The sequence below is a fragment of the Amblyraja radiata genome, chromosome 14 (genome assembly GCF_010909765.2).
Source record: "Amblyraja radiata isolate CabotCenter1 chromosome 14, sAmbRad1.1.pri, whole genome shotgun sequence".
Taxonomy (NCBI): Eukaryota; Metazoa; Chordata; class Chondrichthyes; order Rajiformes; family Rajidae; genus Amblyraja; species Amblyraja radiata.
In genome coordinates, this window is record NC_045969.1 from 44,509,009 (window position 1) to 44,530,957 (window position 21,949).

The 21,949-nt window shown below is 44.5% G+C and overlaps 1 protein-coding gene across 12 annotated transcripts in view; it reads right to left on the reverse strand.

The window, feature by feature from the left end:
- The window catches only part of dmd (dystrophin), a 1,663,772-nt gene that overhangs the window by 884,325 nt on the left and 757,498 nt on the right, over positions 1 to 21,949 (reverse strand). For all 12 annotated transcript variants that reach the window (XM_033033201.1, XM_033033203.1, XM_033033205.1 and 9 more), the window contains one exon: positions 13,646 to 13,816. In XM_033033201.1, the coding sequence (XP_032889092.1) occupies positions 13,646 to 13,816 (171 nt within the window). The remainder of the gene's footprint in view (positions 1 to 13,645; positions 13,817 to 21,949) is intronic.

The following is a 21,949-nucleotide window of genomic DNA, read 5'->3' on the forward strand; positions in this document are numbered from 1 at the left end:
GGGTTAGTGTTGGGGCATCTATCGTTTGTGATATAGATAAAAATGACTTGAACTAAAAAGTAGATGGGCTGATTAGTAAGTTTACAAATTGGCAGAGTTGAGGAGAGTGACAGCAGGTGAAAGATCAATTGGAGATCTGGGTGGAGAAATGGCAGATGGAATTTAATCCGACAAGTGCACGATGCTGCACTTTGGAAGGTCAGGAGTAATGGAGAAAGTATACAGTAAATGGCAAGACATTGAGAAGCAATAATGTACAGACCATTTTAGGTTCAAGCCTGCAGCTCCCTGAAAGTAGCAACACGTTGATAGAGTGGTAAAGGAGATTTATGGCATACATGCTTTCATTGGTAGGAGCATCGAATTTAAAAGGCAGGCAGTCACATTGATGCTTTAGGAGCTTTTGGCTGCTTTGGTTTACTGTGCACAGTTCCGTTGCCCCATTTCAAGATAGACACGGCGGTTTTGAAGAGGATTCACAAGAGGCCCACCAGTATGTTTGATGGATGCAAGATGATTAGCTATAAAGGGAAGGTGGAAAAACTTGGATTGTTTTCTCTGTAACGTTGGCGGCTGAGCGAAGACATGACAGAAGTTGCAAAATGATGATAGGCGTACAGAGCCTCTTTCTCATAACGAAAATGCTAAATACTAGAGGACACAGTTTAAGGTGAGAGGAGAAAAGTTCAAAGGAGGTATGTGGTTCACTCATCACTTCCCACCTCCGAAACTCCTTGGTTCAACTCATCACTTCCCACCCACCACACCTCCATGGTTCACCTATCTCTTCCCACCCAAACATTCCGTCCTGAGGTCTTTCCCCCTGTAACCACAGTGTAGATTGGCTATGGCATGTTAGCCAATTAGAATGCTTAGTAATTATAACTCTGCCTAATTATAACATTCATAGTGTAAAGACTCGCCCACTGCCTGCCAGTAACAGTAGCAGTGTGAACGTGTAATGACCTGCTTGCAAGATCATGACCTGAATAATAAAGATGCTTGTGTTTAAAAAAAAAACAAAAAAAAACATGTCACTCAAAGCGTTTAACAAGATAAGAACCACTGAGCTCATTAAAAAAGACTCCTTCAGCTCACATGCTTACGGAGGGGAAATTCTTCACCCGTGGGGTAAAGCTGATCTGAAATGTATCATCAACGAGCAGACAAAGAACGTACTTTTTTACATTGTCCAGCCATACTCGGAAACCCTGCTGGGCATCAATGCCTGCCATGACTTAGGTCTGGTTTATTTTGGGCGTGCTGTCCACAAACTCTGTTTGACGGAAGGACCAGCACAACAGATGCTATCGACAAACTCGGCAAGCTACCAACAAAATACAAAATCTCTGTTGACCATACAGTCACCCAAATTATTTGTGCACGTCACCGTGTTTTTTTCCCTGCCCCACCTCTCTTCTAGCTTTCTGCCCCCCCACTACAATCAGTCTGAAGAAGGGTCCTGACTCTAAACGTCGCCTGCCCATGTTCTCCAGAGATGCTGTCTGACCTGCAGAGTTACTCCAGAACTTTGTCCTTTCTTTTGTAAACCAGCATCCACACTTCCTTGTTTCTACTAAATGAGATGGGCATTATTTTACACAGAGAAGTGTAAGTGGCTAGAGTGCACGATGGGAGGGTGATGGAAGCAGACAGCTCTTGGATACTCACGACATGGAGGGATATGGGTCATGTACAGGCAGAAGTGGTTAGTTAAATTTGGTATCATGGTTAGCACAGACATCAGGGCCTGTGCCTCTGTTGTAAAGTACTATGTTCAAAGTCAATGGAGTATCTATTTCTCTAATTTTCTCCAACCTTGCAATCCTTGAACATGTCCATGGTCCTATAATTCTAGTGAATGCAGCAAAGCTATTCTCAAGTCTTTCTTCTACCTTTCCAACCTTCTCTAGTGCCTCTTTGTTCCAGTTGAGTGTCTAATGTTCATTTTCACATGTTATTTAGTCGCTACGACATGAAAACCTTGGGACATTTTTACTAAAGATAATTTAGAAACACATTTTTATGAATTATCGCTCGAGAATAATGTTTGCCAGACATCTGGCCACATAAACTTTCATTAAACATCTTTCAAGAACACAGTGAAATTCATGATGAACGTGAAAGACTGAAGAATGAAAGATTGAAAGATTGATAATGGTGACTGCAAAATGCTCAGTTACTTGATGGAATCTGATTAAGCCACCACAATGAGTCTCTTTCCTCACTCCTGCAAAGATGAGATTCTCTGGGTCAGCTGTGGGGGGGGGGGGGGGGGGGGGGGGGGGGGCGTCCCTGGTACATAGAGGCCGAACAATGGCAGTCAGAGGCAAAGGACGCCACGTTCATGGGCCAACATTGAGACTGCATCAGTGGCCAAGTCGGTGGAGCGGGCCGCTGGAAGCAACCTGGGGCTCCATTAAATATGGTGGACCAAGTGGTCACGACACCACGACAGGGTGCGGACACAGCCCGCAGAGGCAAGGAATGGCAGAGCAGCAGTGGAGGAGGTTGTCAGATCACCAGGCCAGGCCAACTGCTGCAAGACCAACCCCGAGCTGCCGCCAGGGCTATTGACCTTCACATCCAAGTTAAGAGTCTAACACTTTTTTTAATTTCCGGGCTTGAATTGTACAACATGGCGTCTGAATCATAGTGACTCTTCTGACCAGGACTCAGTGTAAGTAAGTAGTAAGTAAGTAAATTGTATTTATATAGCACGTTTATATCAACTCGCGTTGAAACCAAAGTGCTTTACATAGAAGAAATAATTAAGTTTCCGTACATCCAAAGAAAAATTTAAAAAAATAAAAATGACACAACACATTATAGAATTCAACATGAACTTCCCCCCACATCTTCCCCCAACATTTTCCACTGTGGGGAAAGGCATCAGAAATTTCAGTCGTCTTCCTCTGTGATCACCCGAGGTCGGGGCCTATTTGTGGTCTCCGCAGCCAGTACGATGATTCCAGGCCCTCTTGTCGGGAAGAAGGAACTCCGGCGTCAGGTGAGAACTCCTCAGCGGCTTGGAAATGTCTGGAGCGGCTGCTTCCTCCCCGGAGTCCGCGGCTCCCAAAGTCCTCAGGCCGCGCTGGTTGGAGCTCCAACTCTGGCGATCTTGGATCCCAGGCTCCGCGGTGTTTTAAATCCAGCGCCGCCAGCGGCTGGACGCCCGCAGCCACAGCTCCTCGGATGTTGGAGTCGGCGGTCACAGCACTCCGGAGCTTACCGCACGACGACTCAGTAAGGCATTGCCCGCTCCGTGATGGTGTCCCAGCGCTGTGCCATCGCCAAAGCTGTAGTCCCGGCCTTCCCCTCCCCTCCCCGCACCCACCACATAAAAGAAGACCTCCAACAAACATTTTTTAACAGGACTAAAAATGTGGTCTACAATCTTACACTTGGTATGATGTATATCAGGTATGGAGCCTAATGAAAAGTAGGATTATCACTGAACTGTATGCAAAAAAAAAAAACTTCACTGTACTTAGATAGACGTGATAATAAAGCACCATGGAACCATATTGACTCATTTCAGATGGGCATTGAATGCTTCAGGCGGCAGGCACAGAGATTACAAAAGAAGTTAACCCACAGACTATTGACGTTAAAGCAACCAGATTGCCAGCTTCATGCTGCCAATAATTTCAACAATTCAGCGTGGAGCAGCACTATCCTCACTGTTGACAAATAACATGCATCATCCCACAGAAGGCTGATAAATAAAACTCCATCCAAATAAGTGAGGCGAGCATTCGGTTCATATGAGGCTTGTGCTCTCTGCATTCTGTCTTATTGTTCTACTTATTTATGTAATTTCCATAAATACTCAGGAAGGTCCACGATTTGAATATTTTTGAGTGGAATCCACTCTATTTCTCAGGAACTTCACTACAATTAAAGTCAATGAGAGTTAAGAGAGAACGTTCCCATGGCTGAATTGATCCCAAGGAGAAGGCAGGTGATTTAATTTCTTGAACAAAAATAATTCAGCTCCTGTACATTGCACCAAGATTGTCCAATGTCCAAGGCCTAACATCTTCAAATGCTTCATCAGTGATCTTCCAGCCACCATGTTAGATGTAGTTTGCTGGTAATTGGACCATGATCAATTCCTTTGGGTAACAAAGCAAGATCCAAACATCATTCGAGTTTGGGTTTAGGTTTGGGCAAGTAATATTTGTGCAGTCCAAGTGGAGGTAATCTCCAAGAATATAGGGTCTCACCACATCTCATGGCATTGCTATTGTTGATTCCCCAACCATGAGCATTAGAGTGTTGCCACTGACCAGAAACTCAACTGCGTTGGCCATATAATTATGGTTACGAGGAGGCAAGAGGCCAAGGTTTCCTACAATGTGTCACTGATCTTCTAACTTCCTAAAGCCTTTCTAATGTCTAAAACTTTCAGTGAAGAAATATCCCAACTTGCTTGGATGAGTGCAGCTCCACAAATAACCAAGAAGCACCATGTCATTCAAAACAAAGCCGTCCAGATGACGAGCAGCCATCCACTATCTTGACCATTCACTCCCTACATTGCCATCACTGCAATGACTGCTGTATGCATCATCTTCAATAAGGCTTTGACACCTGCATCCCCTATGTGAGTGATTTTACCACTCAGAAGTAAAAGAGTAGCAAAGGCTTGCTGGTTCTCCATCCACTGTGGAGTGTCATCTTCACCAGAGCAATTCAGAAAGTCACATCACTACCTTGTCAAGTACCATTCGGGACTAACATTAAATGTTAGCCTTACCTACGTCAGCATTCTATTAAAGACTGAAGATAGACACAAAATGCTGGAGTAACTCAGCGGGGCAGGCAGCATCCCTGGATAGAAGGAATGGGTGGCGTTTCGGGTCGAGACCCTTCTTCAGACTTCTTCAGGCAGGGGAGTGAGATACAGCGATAAGTGTAAGGTATGAAAATGAGACAAAGGGGATGGAGATCAAGGAAAATGTAGAACAGGTCATTGTGAGCAAGGAGAGAGGAACAACAAAGCAAACAGAGATAAAATGTAAACAAGGACAGTCAGACTAGATGGAGAACTGGGGAAGGGGGGACGGATGGAGCGAGAGGGAAGGCAAGGGTTACTTGAAGTTAGAGAAGTAAATATTCATACCACTGGGGTGTAATTTGCCCGAGCAGTGTATGAGGTGTTGTTCCTTCAATTTGCGCTGCGGCTTACTCCGACAATGGAGGAGACCCAGGACAGAAAGGTCAGTGTGGGAATGGGAGGGGGAGTTAATGTGTTTAGCAACCAGGAGATCAGGTAGGTTTAGGCAGACTATTAAAGACTGATATACAATGACACAGATTTAGTGAAGGGATGCATTTGTCAAATCCAGTTCAAAAATGTGCAAAATAGGTGCTGAAGAGATTGGGAATTCACTATTGCTTGAATTAGAACGTAATATTGAATATCACACATGTTCCCTCAGCCCTCCCCACAGAATAATCTCAAATATTCCAGAAAATTCAATGATATCTCTCTTTCATCAGATGTACCAATATAATTTTTATCCAATGGATACGTCTTTGTAGCTCAACAATTATTGTCCTGTTGCAATAAATGTTATAGCGTGTCCATCAGCACAGCCACCTGATATCTGACCACCTGTGTGCTCCTTCCTTGCTGCACTGAAGGCAAATTTGAAAACACGTGCAATAATTAGTGAGAAATATCAATGTCAATCTCCTCTGAAAATCTCAGCCACACTCTATTATTCTGAGGCTGTGGGCCTTGAAACAAAAAAAAATTGTGCCGTAGACTATTTCAGTAATTCGTTAGATCATGATGTGGAACATTTGCATGTTAATGTGAATATCAGTACTTTATACTGCCAATTTATATAGTAATTTTCCTTTATATTACAGTTGTGTTAAAATTTAATTAAAACTTGAACCAACTGGCCATGCAAATGTCAAAATATATGGCAAAGTGCCATCTTTTGATGCTGCACTATTAATTAGGATGGCAACATTATCCTACTCCCAGAGCGAAAAAAACCATATTTCACTTAAAACTTTACTGCTACATTGAAAGTTATTATCCCCCCCCCCCCCCCCCCCCCCCCACCCCCCCCTTATCTACATCTCATCATGTTCTCCCTTTACAGCACAATGATCCCTGATCCAACACAAAGTTCCAAAGCGCAGTCTTGCCTGTTTAGCAATTCAGCACATTTGATCTGTTATTGGGGAAGAAAAACACATCTGTGGTACATTGATTGTTTCAATCTAGAATGAAACTGTTTTCGCTAATCTCATGCCGTGAATGCAAGAGACACCGTGGGAAATGTGGCAAAGATTGACACAAAAAGCTGGAAATAACTCAGCGGGACAGGCAGCATTTCTGGAGAAAAGAAGTAGGTGACGTTTTGGGTCGGAACCCTTCTTCTGACAGGAATGAGGAATGTGGCAATTGCAACTCCTAGTTAAAGAATAGCTAAAAATCATTAACAATGAAAAACAACTGGATATAGAAAAGGCTATGGGGAAACTTCAGCATCCTGACTGTAATAAAGAAGAAACAAGGAACTGCAGATGCTGGACAATACACAAAAGGACACAAAGTACTGTTGTAACTCAGTGAGGCAGGCAGCATCTCTGCATAACATGAATAAGAGCCTCGACCTAAAATGTCACCTATCCATGTTTCCAAGAGATGCTGCCTGACCTGCTGAGTTACTCCGATACTTTGTGTCCTTTAGTGATGATGAAAACTTGCTCTCCAGAACAAATCGTGTTTCTGGCCAAGTGTTGGACATAGTGTTGCTAAAACAATAACATTTGTCCAGCATGGCAGAAAGCTGCACAGGAGAGAAAGATCCCATACCAGAGTACATGGCGTAGAGGGGCAAAGTCTAAAAGAGATATGCAGGGCAGGTTTTTTTTGCACAGAGTGGTGGGTACCTGCAACACACTGCCAGGAGTGATAGTGGAGGCAGGTACAATCGGGGAATTTAAGCGGCTCTTAGACACGCACGTGGGTATGCAAGGAATAGAGGGATATGGATCATGTGATGGCAGAGCAGGTGAATTTAACTTCTCATCATGCTCGGCATGGATATTGCGGGCTGATGGGCCTGTTCCTGTGCTGGACTGTTCTACGCCCGATGTGCAGTTAGCAAAACAAGGGACAAGTTAGCTGATAGGCACCCAGTCCATCTATCAGTGAAGTGATCTAAGGAGTTGCCAACCTTGCTGTTAATCAGCAACTATTCATCGGTAACCTGTTCAATGACATCCAGTTTGCATTTCATTTGGACCCATCTGCTCCAGACTTTATAATAATAATAATATTAATAATAATAATAATAATATATTTTATTGTCATTGCACATAAGCGCAACGAGATTTAGTATGCAGCTTCCAACTGATGTCATAACATAAATAGCTAATAAAATTTAGATTTAGATATCCCGAGGACATGGATTATAAAAAGAACAGTAAAACAGTCAAAACAGTTCAACAGACTAAAGTGCAGATGTATCTGTGCGCCGTGACCATCCGAGGGAGACAGTCCAGGGGGGATGGGGGGCACTCAGCAGGGCCGGTTCAGAGCCACTGTAGCTCTGGGAATGAAACTGTTCTTGAGTCTGGAGGTTCGGGCGTAGAAGGCCTTGTAACGTCTGCCGGAGGGAAGTAGTTCGAACAGTCCATTACAAGGGTGTGAGGAGTCTATGGATGCTGACGGAACCTTGGTCCAATTATGGATGACAGAGTTGAATTCCAGAGACAATGCAGCGAGTGACGACCCTTGCACGGGGGCAACATTTCACTGAGCATGGCATCAAGGAGTCCAGGTTAGCCAAAATCAACGAACATCAAGGAAAAAATGCTCTTCAGTGGTTGTCGGAAGTCAGCCACTCCAGCCCCAGGTCATCAATGCAGGAGTCCATCGAGCTTTCTCCTCAGTTTAAATGCATCCTTTAGCTACTTCATCAGTAACCTGCCTTGCCTCGTAAGATCAGAACTGGAGACATTTACTAATGATTGCACAATGATCCGTTCCATTCACCACCCACCAAATGAAACACGATGCACAAAGCAGTATTGGTTTACACCCAACACATGCACCAAGTGTCAAACACTGACCACCTCCAACAAGGGACAGTCTGATCACCTATCATTGATAATATCACCATCATCGAGTACCCACCATTATAATTGACCAGAAGCTCAAGTGAATCAGCTTGTGGCTTTAGGAACAGTACATACGTTGTGTATCTGGTTGAAGTTAATTCATTTCCTGACATCTCAAAATGTTGTCATCATCTACAAAGTATATAGTCAGGAGTGTGAGGGAATATTCTTCACCCGCCTGCTCCAGCAACATGCAGGAAGCTTGACACCTCCCAAAGCAATGTAGCCTCTTTGACTGGCACTCGAAGCATTCATTTCTTCCCCTATTCATTGCAACCAGTGCTAATGCAGCTGCAATGTGTACCATCTATAAAATCCATTGTACTTAATCACATGGACTTTGGCCAGCATCTCCCGAAGCCACATCCTCGACCAGCAAGCAGGGCAAGGACAGCTGCTTTTACTCCTCCCATTGTTTGAGTGGAACTGTGCCATTATTCTTTCACTCTTACTAGAAATCACATTCCAAAGCAAAGTGGGAATACACTTGCCAGAAGGACTGCAATGGCTGAAGGCAACATTACATCATCACCTTCTCAGATGGCAGTGAGAGCATGGAATTGGTGTTTTTTTCTTTTACATATATACTGAGTATTTCTTGTTTATTATGGTGTCTACAGAGTATGATGTTCGCATATCTACTGCACGTAAGAATTTCATTGTTCTGTTTTGGGATATGTGGCTATAAAACATTGTTGACTCTTGTAATAAACCTTGCTTTCACAGCGATACTCAAACACCCCAAAACATGAAGAAATGAGAAAAAAAAGGCAATTTAATGGACATTATCTTGGCTGCAACAAAGTCTCATTTTCGGTCTGCAAAGTCAAATGTGACAGTGAGACGTCAACATTGTGTTTAAAAGTAATTAAGGATACTTCATCAACATCATCATTTGTTTCTTTATCATGATATTGCCCTTTTAACAACAATTGAATGAGATGCCAATGTGCTTAAGCAGTAATTACTATACAGTCAAGGATTTAACAAGTCTGCAGGAATGAAGAGAGGGAGTTCAAAGAATACACGATACATTCTCTCCAACCTAATTATATTTTATCGCTTTCTCATAAAATAATAATTTTCTATTTGGAAGTACATCTTCAATCATCCCCTTTTCCAGGCTATTCCTTTTACGATCTTAATTGGAAGATTCAAATTTGCAAACAGGAAAAGCAAAACTAAATTCTTCTGCTTTTAAGAAATACACTGAGAAACAGCCTTGTGTCAGTGAAGTGGATCAGAGGCTGAATGATCATATCATTTGTATTTTAGTTTCATGTTTATCATCAATGGATCTAGCTTTCCCATTCTGATCTCAGTGAAGATTATCTCCATGATACATCTGCAATGTTGCATTTTGCTCACAGTCTTATTATTTACAACCCTGATTTTTCAGTTCATTGGTGCTCAATGTATACATTTTTTTTAATCTTCAGTAACAAACTTTCCTCCCTCTGCTGCTTTTAATGATATATATATTTTATAATTTTATCCAGTTACAGTAATAAAAGCAGAACATTTGGGGCGGTACGGTGGCGCAGCAGTAGAGCTGTTGCCTTACAGTGCCAGAGACCCAGGTTCGATCCAGATTATGGGTACTGTCTGTATGGAGTTTGTACGTTCGCCCTGTGACCAGAGGTTTTCTCTGGTTTCCTCCCACATTCTAAAGATGTACAGGTTTGTAGGTTAATTGTAAACTGACATTAGTGTGTAGGATAGAACTAGTGTATGGGTGATTGCTGGTCAGCATGGACTTGGTGGGCTGAAGGGCCTGTTTCCATGATGTATCTCTACTCTAAATTAAACAATGTGTTACAAAAATCAACATGCAAAATATGTAGATATGAATATACAGACTACAGTGTGGTAGAGGAAATTGATATGAGAGTTGGTGGTCAGGCAGATTGTCCTGTGTGGAGGCAAAAATTATCATCTCATCCCTCACAGCACCAAATTCCCCGTCGGAATGAACTTATTTTTAACACTGATGTCATATGCTATTTAAGTTCCAAGACTGAAAATGTGGAACTACCAGGGTGTTAAATAACACGCAGGATAGATAGCTTTAACATGTAAATGTAAAAGTGGTAACCTGCAGCTGCACCTTCCATTTGGAGCCACCATCTTATCACTTCACCGAGGCTGGGATGCCAACAGTTGAATGCTGCCATATGCTGGCGTGCAGTTTCCTTCATTACTCAATGTCACAGGAACAGTGTCTTAACAAGGGAGCAATGCTCCAGATGGCAGAGCTTTCAAACTTCCAATGCAACTACAATGAGACTTCTGCAAGAAACTCTTCAATTCAATCTTCATCTATTCAACTGAAGGAACTCCCTTCCTCTGATATTTTAAGAAAGGTTATGCCTGGAACACACTGCCAGAGTTGGCGGTGGAGGCTGGTAAGATAGGAGCATTGAAGAGGCTTTTAGATAGGCACGTGGATATCCAGGGAAAGGAGGAGTATGGAAAACAAGCAGGCAGATGAGATTAGTTCAGCTTGGCACAATGTTGGACGCAGAGACTATGGGCTCAAGGGTTTTCCTGTGCTGTACTTTTCTATGTTCTATGTTGTTAATTTAAACACTGCTCGAAATACAGCCTTTACTGGAGTGTTTGTGGTGGGAGAGGACATAGTGAGAGGTTGAGCAACAAATCATCCTCATAGAGTCTGCATGGAACATTATAATCCACCACAACAATCCCTGGCAGCAGCAACCAAGAATGGGGAACCAGTTTCATTTTACTGTCTTTTACAAAAAAAATCTATATAAAATATGTGTGCGTGTGCATGTGTGTGTGCGTGTGCGTGTGCGTGTGCGTGTGCGTGTGCATGTGTTTATTTAATTGCAACTATGCCTATTTGAAAAAAAAAATTGTCAATCACTCATGCTGTGGAAGAAAATCTCTTTCGGATCAGGTCAGTGTTGAGTTTTACTGCCATGTATTTCAGTTTTTAAAAAAATCAAGTCCAAAATGGAAACACTCCTCTTAACTTGACCCTTCCTGTGCGATCCAAATTCCAAATTACACCTTACTGAAAAAAAATGATTGAGGGAACAAAACTAATCTGCCTTTCACCTTCTTCAAGTCAGAGCACAACAACGAAGAAACTTTAAATGTGTCGTTCTTCATTTCAGTTTGGACATGCAAAAGACAGCTCTTGACACGGACTCTGATGGAAGTTAGCATTAAATAAAAAGTATAAAAAACTGCTACTTCCAAACTGACATAGATTCATAAGAGTTCCGTCCACAAACATCCAGTTGATTAGTTTTGTCCTTTCTCACAGTTCCACAATTATTCGATGGCATTCAGAAATAGAAACATAGAAACATAGAAATTAGGTGCAGGAGTAGGCCATTCGGCCCTTCGAGCCTGCACCGCCATTCAATATGATCATGGCTGATCATCCAACTCAGTATCCCGTACCTGCCTTCTCTCCATACCCTTTGATCCCCTTAGCCACAAGGGCCACATCTAACTCCCTCTTAAATATAGCCAATGAACTGGCCTCGACTACCCTCTGTGGCAGGGAGTTCCAGAGATTCACCACTCTCTGTGTGAAAAAAGTCAATGTCACCCAAAAATGTCACCCTCACGCACCCTAGAACTGGAGTTTAATTTAGTTTATTGTCACGTGTACTGAGGTACAGTGAAAAGCTTTTTTGTTGCATGCTATCGTATCAGAAAAAATGACTATACATGATTACAATCAAGCTGTCCACAGTGTACAGATACAGGATATAACGTTTCGTGCAAGATAAAGTCCAGTGAAGTCCGAGTAAAGATAATTTGAAAATCACTATAACGTAGATGGGTGGTCAGGACCACTCTCTAGTTGGTGAGTGGACGGTTCAGTTGTATGTTAACAGCTGGGAAGAAACTGTCACCAAATCTGGAGGTATGCATTTTCAAACTTCTGTACTCCTTGCCCAGAAGAGGGAGTGACTGTGGTGAGACTCGTCCTTGATTATGCTGGTGGCCTTGCTGAGGCAGAGTGAAGTGTAGATGGAACCATTGGAATGGAGGTTGGTTTCTGTGATGGACTGGGCTGTGTCAACAACTCTGCACTTTCATGCAGTACATGTTGTGGTTCAAGTCCCACGAAAGGGATTTGAGCACGTTGCTCTTTAAGGGATCTTGAAGCAGACAAACTGGTTGCCACGATTTCCACACAACAACAGTAACTACTTCACTGATAGGAAAGCATTTGGAATGTCTTGCAAGCATATATATTTAACTACCTCAAATGTAAAACTATTCAATCCCAAAACAGACTAATTGAAAAAATGATAAAAGGTAAGCTTTATAAAGTGAGGCGCCCAAACTGGTGCTTCAGTGGATCTGAATTTAGGTACGATTATCAGTACAATGATGATAAAAATGCTGGAGAAACTCAGCGAGTGAGGCAGCATCTATTGAGCGAAGGAAATAGGCGCGTTTCAGATGGAGACCAATCTTCAGACTGATGTGAGGGTGGGGGTGAGGGGGGGGGCGGGAAGAAGAAACAAAGAAGCAGAGACAGTGGGCTGAGGGAGAGCTGAGAAGGGGAGGAGATAGCAGGGACTACCTGAAATTAGACAAGTCAATGTTCATACCGCTGGGGTGTAAACTGCCAAAGCGAAATATGAGATGCTACTCCTCCAATTGACGGTGGTCCTCACTCTGGCTATGCAGGAGGCCCAGGACAGAAAGGTCGGATTCGGAATGGGAGGGGGAGTTAAAGTACTGAACCACCGGGAGATCAGGTAGGTTATTGCGAACCGAGCGGAGGTGTTCTTCAACTCCCCCCCCCCATTCAGAATCCGACCTTTCTGTCCTAGGCCTCCTCCATGGCCAGAGTGAGGACCACCGTAAATTGGAGGAGCAGAACCTCATATTTCATTTGGGCAGTTTACACCCCAGCGGTATGAACATTGACTTTTCTAATTTCAGCTTTCTCCTTCCCTTCTCAGCTCTCCCTCAGCCCAGTCTCCACCTCATCCTTTCTTCTTCCTGCCCCCATCCCCCCCCCCCCCCCCACCCTCACATCAGTCGGAAGAAGGGTCTCCACCCGAAACGTTACCTATTTCCTTCGCTCCATGGATGCTGTCTCACCCGCTGAGTTTCTCCAGCATTTTTGTCTACCTTAAATTTTCCAGCATCTGCAGTTCCTTCTTAAACATCAGCACAATGTGAGTAGGTTGTTCTTACAAACCACATCCCCCAATAGAGAAGGTTGCTCAAAATGAGTACTCATTTGTTTGACATATCTTTTCACAGTATTTTCAACTGCAGCCGACATGCTGAAATACTGTGCTCGTGCTTTTAATCTGTCTCAGTTTTACTGCTTGTGATAAGACAAGGTAATTATGAATAAACAGTTGTGGAATCGCTAAATTAAATGCCAATAATGTCTGTTAGCATATGTTTGTCAGCTGCCAAGGTCAAAGGAAACAGACCTCCTTTCACAGCGCTTCCTCTAAATTAATTGAATCATTCCTACCTTACTCCAGGCAACCTCAGAGTCTAAATTAGTAGGCATGCCTTCGACTGCTGATCGCCTTGTTAACTCTGCATCCGTGGCCGCCAGCCACTCTGTCAAAGCATTCACTTCTTTCCTGAGCTTCCGAGAAAATTTCAGAGTCTTCTCCAGTTCTTGCTTTCCCTCAGTTACCTGAATGAGGTGGAAAAAAAATCATATTTAAGTATGACTGTTTTAACGGTTGATCCACAGTGGAAACTGTCAAACGTAATCAAGCAGCACAAGCTCGCTTCATTCATAATGAGAGGTGCTGTAAATTAAGATGACGAGCAGTTGGCGGAGTGGGAATCACACAGAGTCTTCAGAGAGGCTCAAGGAGATGCTTGGTGATGAAAGGTCGGAGACATTAACTGAGATACATGAGGAAGAATGTTCATGGTGGGGGGTTAATGAGCGGCAAGAGCATGTCAGAGATATCCAAGATAGACACACAATGCTGGAGTAACTCAGCGGGACAGGCAGCATCTCTGGAGAGAAGTAGTGGGTGACGTTTCGGGTCGAGACCCTTCTTCAGACATCTATGTGGGGTTGCAGAGGAGGACATGAACAGCAAAGGATGAGAGGGAAACAATCAGAAAATAGGTTCCTCAATTCCCAACAACAGGTCATATAGGGTCACCACCATTTCTCAAAGCTGCCTCGGTTAATGCCCACCATTAATTGTGTGTCTCGAGTGCACGGTATAACTTGGTGTGTGGTTTCAGAACACATGCCTGCACACCATTTGCCACAACTGAGCATGACCAGCACTATGCCCCGTGCACAGAGACACAATGAATTGCAGATGCTGGAATCTTTAGCAAAACAAAAAGTGGTGGAGTAACTCAGTACGCCAGGCAGCATCTATGGAGGACGTTTTGGGCCATGACCCATCTTCAGATTGGTTTAATGTGTATTCCATGTGTATGCATGTCTTACATCGGAAGGACTCTAAGTTTCAGAAGCATTCTGCTGGAAGACCATCTTCAGCAATCCATCATGTAATTATATCATTTTCCACTGTGCAATGTAATCCCTAGGCTATTGGTTATTTCTCATTAAAGCGATTTTGTCAGAATAGCTATATATCTTCAAATTAATACATTATCATGAAAATGACACTTCCTTTGTAAATAAGGAGGAACAAATGTTAAACAACCTGATTTACAGTTATTTTCGAAGATATACACAAAAAGCTGGAGTAACTCAGTGGGTCATAGAAGCAAAGACATAGAAAATAGGTGTAGGAGTAGGCCATTTGGCCCTTCAAGCCATTCAATATGATCATGGCTTATCATCCAAAAATCAGTACCTCGACCCGGCATTTTCCCCATATCCCATGATTCACTTAGCCCCTGAGAACTAAATCTAAAGGGCCTCTCCCACTTGGGCGTCATTTGCGTGTCACGCAGATGGCGCGCGAAGATTTTGTACATCCCAAAATCCTGGGGCGCCATGCGCGATCGCGCGTCACTGCCTATGTCACCACGCACCATGCGCGCATCACGTGCGCGGCATGACGCACGCGTTGTGCATCGTGACGCGTAAATGATGTTGCGTAAATTACGCGCAAATGACACCCAAGTGGGGCAGGCCCTTAACTCTCTCTTGAAAACTGAAGTGTGTCAGACAGCATCTCTGGAAAATAGGAATAGGTGCGTTTTGGGTTGAGACCCTTCTTCAGACTGAGAGGCAGGGGAAAGGGAATCGAGAGATATAGATGGTGATACAGAGATATGTAGAACAAATGAATGAAAGATATGCAAAAAAGTAACGACGATAAAGGAAACAGGTCATTGTTAGCTGTGGGCTAGGTGAAAATGAGTTGTAGACAATGAGACTCAACACGATGACTTTGAACATAATACAACGACGGGTGGGGGAGGAACGAAGGGAGAGGGAATGCAAGGGTTACTTGAAGTTGGAGAAATCAAAATCATACCGCTGGGTTGTAAGCTGCCCAAGCGAAACATGAGGTGCTGTTCCTCCAATTTGCGCTTGGCCTCATCCTGACAATGGAGGAGGTCCAGGACAGAAAGCTCAGTGTGGGAATGGGATGGGGAATTATTTTCATGGTTCGACATATATATATATATATATAACAGAAGATAATATGCAGTGCTGAGCCAAAAATTATTCTTGTTCTAGTAAAGGACAGGAACACATCCTCCCGCAGTTACTGAATGTCTTCCATCACGCCAGAGAGCGAATTCAATATTAAAAACCAATTGGATATACTTCTGTCTTTTTCATACCTCATCTTCTTGGATCATTGGAGCATTTCCTCCAAACAGATACCGATGAAGTTTCACGTATTAAACTGTACTGGAATTGTGTCAAATGAATGAAATGCTACGCTTTGAAGACCTGGCCCCTTCTCTAACGTGCAGTGCAATTTTCTCAAATATTTCTTGACCACTCCCAAGCAGCAAATCTTACGCAAAACCTGAGTGATGGGCGAGAAAGCATTGCAAACTTTAAAAATCTTTCAGGCTAAATGCTGCAGCAGCAGCAGCAGCAGATGGAAGAAGAGAAATAAAGATGCAGAGCTTGCTAATTTAGTCAGGCGTCGGTGCGTGCATGCTGCATGTGCAACCTTCTTCAATGGGCTTCAATGGGGGTGTGACAAAGATAGGAAAGTGATAGGTGGATGCATGTGAGGGTGTTTCATTGGCAAATGGGTGGACGAAGGTCCGAGACACAATGAAGTCACGGTAGAGTTGCTGCCTTACAGCGAATGCAGCGCCGGAGACCCGGGTTCGATCCCGACTACGGGTGCTGTTTGCACGGAGTTTATACATTCTCCCCGTGACTTGCATGGGTTTTCTCCGAGATCTTCGGTTTCCTCCCACACGCCAAAGACGTACAGGTATGTAGGTTAATTGGCTTGGTAAATGTAAAAATTGTCCTTAGTGTGTGTAGGTTAGTGTTAATATGCGGGGACCGCTGGCCGGAGCTGACCCTGTGGGCCAAAGGGCCTGTTGCCTCTGTATCTGTAAACTAAACTGTGAGATAAGGTATTTCCTCTGGATAGCTTCCACTTGGACATCTATGATCATTTTAGGTAACTAACCATCAAAAACCCCATCCCCTCTTTTTCTCCCCCCTCTCTTCCCTGTGCCTCATCTGGATGCACACTCATTTCTCCTACTATCCTGCCCTTCTTTTACCTTCCTCCCATCCCCTTCCACTTGCATCTCTTTCTCTCGCCTCACAATTCACGACTCTTCTCTCGCAGCCTTTTGTCTCCCATTCATCACTCGCCTTTGTCCACCCATCCGCCAATCAAACCCCTCACACGTATCCACCTATCACTCATTTGACCTTGTGTTGCCCTAACCTGACCTCCAGCTATCCTTCCTCTTACCACAATCAGTCTGACGAAGGGTCCCCGATCTGCAACGTTGCCTATCCAGGTTCTCCAGAGATGCTGCCTGAACCAACAAGTTACTCCAGTGCTTTGGATCTTTTTGCTTTGGAAAGTAAATGTGTAAGTATTGGGGCTGAGGTCAGTTTTGGATGGGCAATGGTTGGGTTGTGTTTTAATTTGATCATGACATATTTTATCGGAGTAGCAAATGGTACATTTACCTATGTGACATTCATAGTAGAGACAAATGCCGCAGTGTTATTACATAGGGCTTATTTATCATTTAAACATGTCATACTTAATATTGATGCAGATGTTATGTCTAAAGGAAATGCCGAACAGATTAATATATCCTCCATTATCTGAGGTGACAGACATTACTGGTTTGCCCATTGTTCCACTCCTGAAGCCTTTAACTCATTTCAGCAGTGAGGTTCTACAAATAGCATCCTCTCATTGAAGCATAAGTATGTAACTTCATCTTATTAACAGACAAGACTTTGGGAATCGGCAAGGCCAGCAGCATAATCAAGGACGAGTCACACCCTGGCCACTCCCTCTTCTCCTCTCTTCCATCAGGCAAAAGGTATAGGAGTGGCTGCGCTGCGTTGCAGCTGCGGCTCGCCTGCAGTCCGTTTGTCTTTTCTGTTTTTTGTTTTCTTTTGTCCTGTTTTTGCGGTTTGTTTCGGTTTGTTTGGCTGTGTATGTGTGGGGGGGTGGGTGTGGTGTGTTTTTTGGCTCTTCCTTCGGGGGGATGCGACTTTTCCTGCCATATCCCCCGTCTCCGTGTCCGTCTGCGCTGAGGCCTATCGCGGAGCTGGCGGCCTCCAACTGCGACCGACCTCGAGGCTGTGGAGGCTGCGGAGTCAGAGCCAGGACTTACCAACGCGAGCCTGGCCGACTTCGGGGCTGGGGCTGTGGTTGCGATGCGGCACAACTTCCGACCCGATTTTGGAGGCTCGGCCGCGGGCCAGTGGGCCAGTGGACGACATCATCGGGAGCTTGAGTTCTGTTTTCCGGAGCTCCCGCAACTACAGCTGCGTCCGCTGGACTGGAGGACGGCAGCTTCGGCAGCTTCGACCGCCCCGGGCCGCGGAGTTTGAACCGGCCCGTTTGCGGAGCTCGGATTCAGCCTGCGGGACTTACCAACCATCACCCGGCAGGGTCACAACATCGGAGGCTTGGATTACCTCAGCGCAGAGGGAGAGCAAGGAGGGAAGAGACAATGACTTTGGGACTTTAAACTGTGTTGAGTGTTTGTTATTTATTCTATGTTATGACTGCAGGCTAAACCATATTGTTTGTTTTGTTTTTGTCTTTTGTTTTTACCTTGTTTGGGATGTGTTTATCTTGTGTGGGACTAAAGATGGAAATTAGCTACTGGCTACAATCTTGCATATACATGCAAATGTTTTATTAATATGCACTGTCCCTAATAAAATCAATTCAATTCAATTCAAGTGTGAAAACGCACACCCCTGATTCAAGGACAGTTTCTTCCCAGCTGTTATCAGGCAACTGATTCATCCTAACACAACCAGAGAGCAGTGCTGAACTATTATCTACCTCTTTGGTGACCATCGGACTAACCTTGATCAGACTTTGCTGGCTTTACCTTGCACTAAATATTATTCCCTTATCATGTATCAATATATTGTAAATGGATCAATTGTAATCATGTATTGTCTTTCTGCTGACTGGTTCGCAAGCAACAAAAGCTTTTCACTGTACCTCGGTACATGTGACAATAAACTAAACTGAAACTGAACTGACCAAGTATTCATCATACATGTTTTGAGCTTAAAATGAAAAAGATATTGTTAATCTTAGGTATCTAAACAGACTTTTTTTTTAAAGCCCAGAGCTTATGTTTGACAAGGCAAAGGGTTCATGTGAGGATGTATACTGCCATCTGCAGCTTGCACTCGGACAGTAACAAATACCTGAAACAATAGCAAGGGCATGTATTAAAGTCACAAATAAACGTAATCCTTTCCACACATACCAGCTTGATCAGATATAGATATATAAGCATGATGAGAGAAGGGCGAGCATTGGGGTGAGACAGAGATGGACTGATGTTTCTTCCCAGCTGCTATCAGGCAACTGAACCACCCTATCACCATCAGAGAGCGGTCGTGAGCTACCATCTACCTCACTGGAGACCCTTGGACTATCTCTAATCGGACTTTACTAGACTTTATCTTGCATTCGACGTTATTCCGTTCACCCTGTGTCTGTACACTTGATCTGTACACTGGACTGCGTGATAGTAATCGTGTATAGTCTTCCCCTTGACTGGATGGCACGCAGCAAAAAAGGTTTTCACGGTACGTCGGTGCAGGTCACAATATACTAAACTAAATTAAGATCAATGTAGATAAGCAATCGAAGTGGGTGGGAAGAACAGAAGGGGAGAGGGATGATAACATGAACAAGGACATGAAGAGTGGAAAGGGAGAGGGAAAATAACAGGCTGAGGGGGAATGGAAGAGGAAAGCAATTAACAAAGATAAGTTAGTGAAACACGGAGATAAATTGGGAGGTGGGGAGCAAATGAGACAAAAGGTGGGGAGAAAGGTGGGGTGGTGCTTGTAATAACAGAGAAAATAATCTAACTCAAATTAGCACAGGGCAATTTATATAAAAATAATATTAATTTTGCATTCCTTCCACAGATAAATCTGAATATATATATTTAAATGAATTGCTCAAAGTGGAAAGTGCTCGGGTGAGTTAGATGATTTAATCGGATCCCTGCGTAGACAGCACCCTAGGCCAGGGTCTCTGACACTGTGGGGCAGTGGCAGCCACTCCAATGTAAAATCAAAATTAAATTAAGATATATGGTCTTAAATTAGTAAGAGGTCTTACCAAGTCTTGCACCATTCATCCTTAAGATAGTTTGGAGTATGTTAAAATACTTATATATTGCTAATTTAATATTATCAGCGGTTCCATGCTGAAATCGCCTAGAAGTGATTTGAATTGAGCCAACTCATTTCACATTGCTTCTTACAGCCAATGGGACAAAGCTCAGCCCATCAACTGTTAGGCAGAGGTTCACTTGCACCTCCTCCAACCTCATCTACTGTATCCGTTCTTCAAGTTGTTGCCTCACATCGTTGAGACCAAACGTAGACTGGGTGATCATTTCACTGAACACCTTCCTCAGTCTCCCTGGGCCTACCTGATCTCCCGGTTGCTAAACACATTAACTGCCCATCCCATTCCCACATTGACCTTTCTGTCCCGGGCCTCCTCCATTGTCAGAATGAGGCCAAAGGCAAATTGGAGGAACAGCACCGCATATTTTGCTTGGGCAGCTTACAACCCAGTGGTATAAACATTCTCTATCTTCAAGTAACCCTTGCATCCCCTCTCTTTCCATCCATTCCCCACCATGGTTGTTGTACTAGTTTCACTGGCGTCCTGGCGAGTTTTAATGTTTGTGTAACTCATTCAGTTCACCGAGCCCACAGCTAACAATGGACCCTTTCCTTCATCGTCGTTATTTTTTTGCATATCTTTCATTCATTTGTTCTATTTCTCTCCATATTACCATTTAAATATCTCTAATTTCCCTTTCCCCAAACTCTCAGAAGAATGGTGTCGACCCGAAACATCACCCATTCCTTCTCTCCAGAGATGCTGCCTGTCCCGCTGAGTTACTCCAGCTCCGTCTAGCTCTGGCTGAAGGCAGATATAGGTCCCTGCTATGAAACATCATCATTAAATACATTCTTTGCTCCACCACACAAGTTGACCTCCTGTTCCAGGGAAGCCAAGTATGAAATTTGACCATGAAAATTGCACAAGACATATCAAACATGCCACGATATCCCACTGAACTAATCTTCATGAATGTGATGCTCTGTTGATCTAGGGTGGATTTTTGCAGTTTGTGACGCCTCTGGTTGATTTAAAGTGCTTCTGACAAGAACAGAGTGCAGCCAACAGATCTGCAAAAAAACAATGAAGCTGAGTAATTAATGAATGGTCAGCACTCTGCCAGATGTAGCCAGGGATCACAGCAGGAAGAACTCCCTGCTTCTGACACCATCCTCAATCAATTTTATAAAGCTAAATCAATTCTGTTCTGCCGAGGAGTGCTCACGTTATTTATCTACAAATGGAAAACTACTAATAGCTGGATAATCACCTAAGAAATAAATTCTTAACAATATACATCAAGGATGTGTACAGAGAAAGAGGAAGGAGAGATGGCAGGGACAAAGTGCAGTGGGATTAAAGTTAGAAGAGGGAGAAAGGGTGAAAATAGGGAATGAAGCACAGGGATGTAATTCAGGGGGAGGGGAGAGAGAGGGGGAGGGGAGAGAGTAGGGGCGGGGAGAGAGTGGGGGAGGTGGCACGGGGAGAGAGGAGGCACGGGGAGAGAGGAGGCACGGGGAGAGAGGAGGCACGGGGAGAGAGGAGGCACGGGGAGAGAGGAGGCACGGGGAGAGAGGGGGAGGGGAGAGAGAGGGGAAGAGAGGGCGCGGGGAGAGGGAGGGGGAGGGGAGAGAGGGTGTGGGGAGAGAGGACATGGGGAGAGAGGGGGCACGGGGAGAGAGGGGGCATGGGGAGAGGGGGGGCACGGGGAGAGGGGGGCACGGGGAGAGGGGGGGCACGGGGAGAGAGGAGGCACGGGGAGAGAGGGGGAGGGAGAGAGGGGGAGGGGAGAGAGAGGGGAAGAGAGGGCGCGGGGAGAGGGAGGGGGAGGGGAGAGAGGGTGTGGGGAGAGAGGACATGGGGAGAGAGGGGGCACGGGGAGAGAGGGGGCATGGGGAGAGGGGGGGCACGGGGAGAGGGGGGGCACGGGGAGAGGGGGGGCACGGGGAGAGGGGGGGCACGGGGAGAGAGGGGGCATGGGGAGAGGGGGGGCACGGGGAGAGGGGGGCACGGGGAGAGGGGGG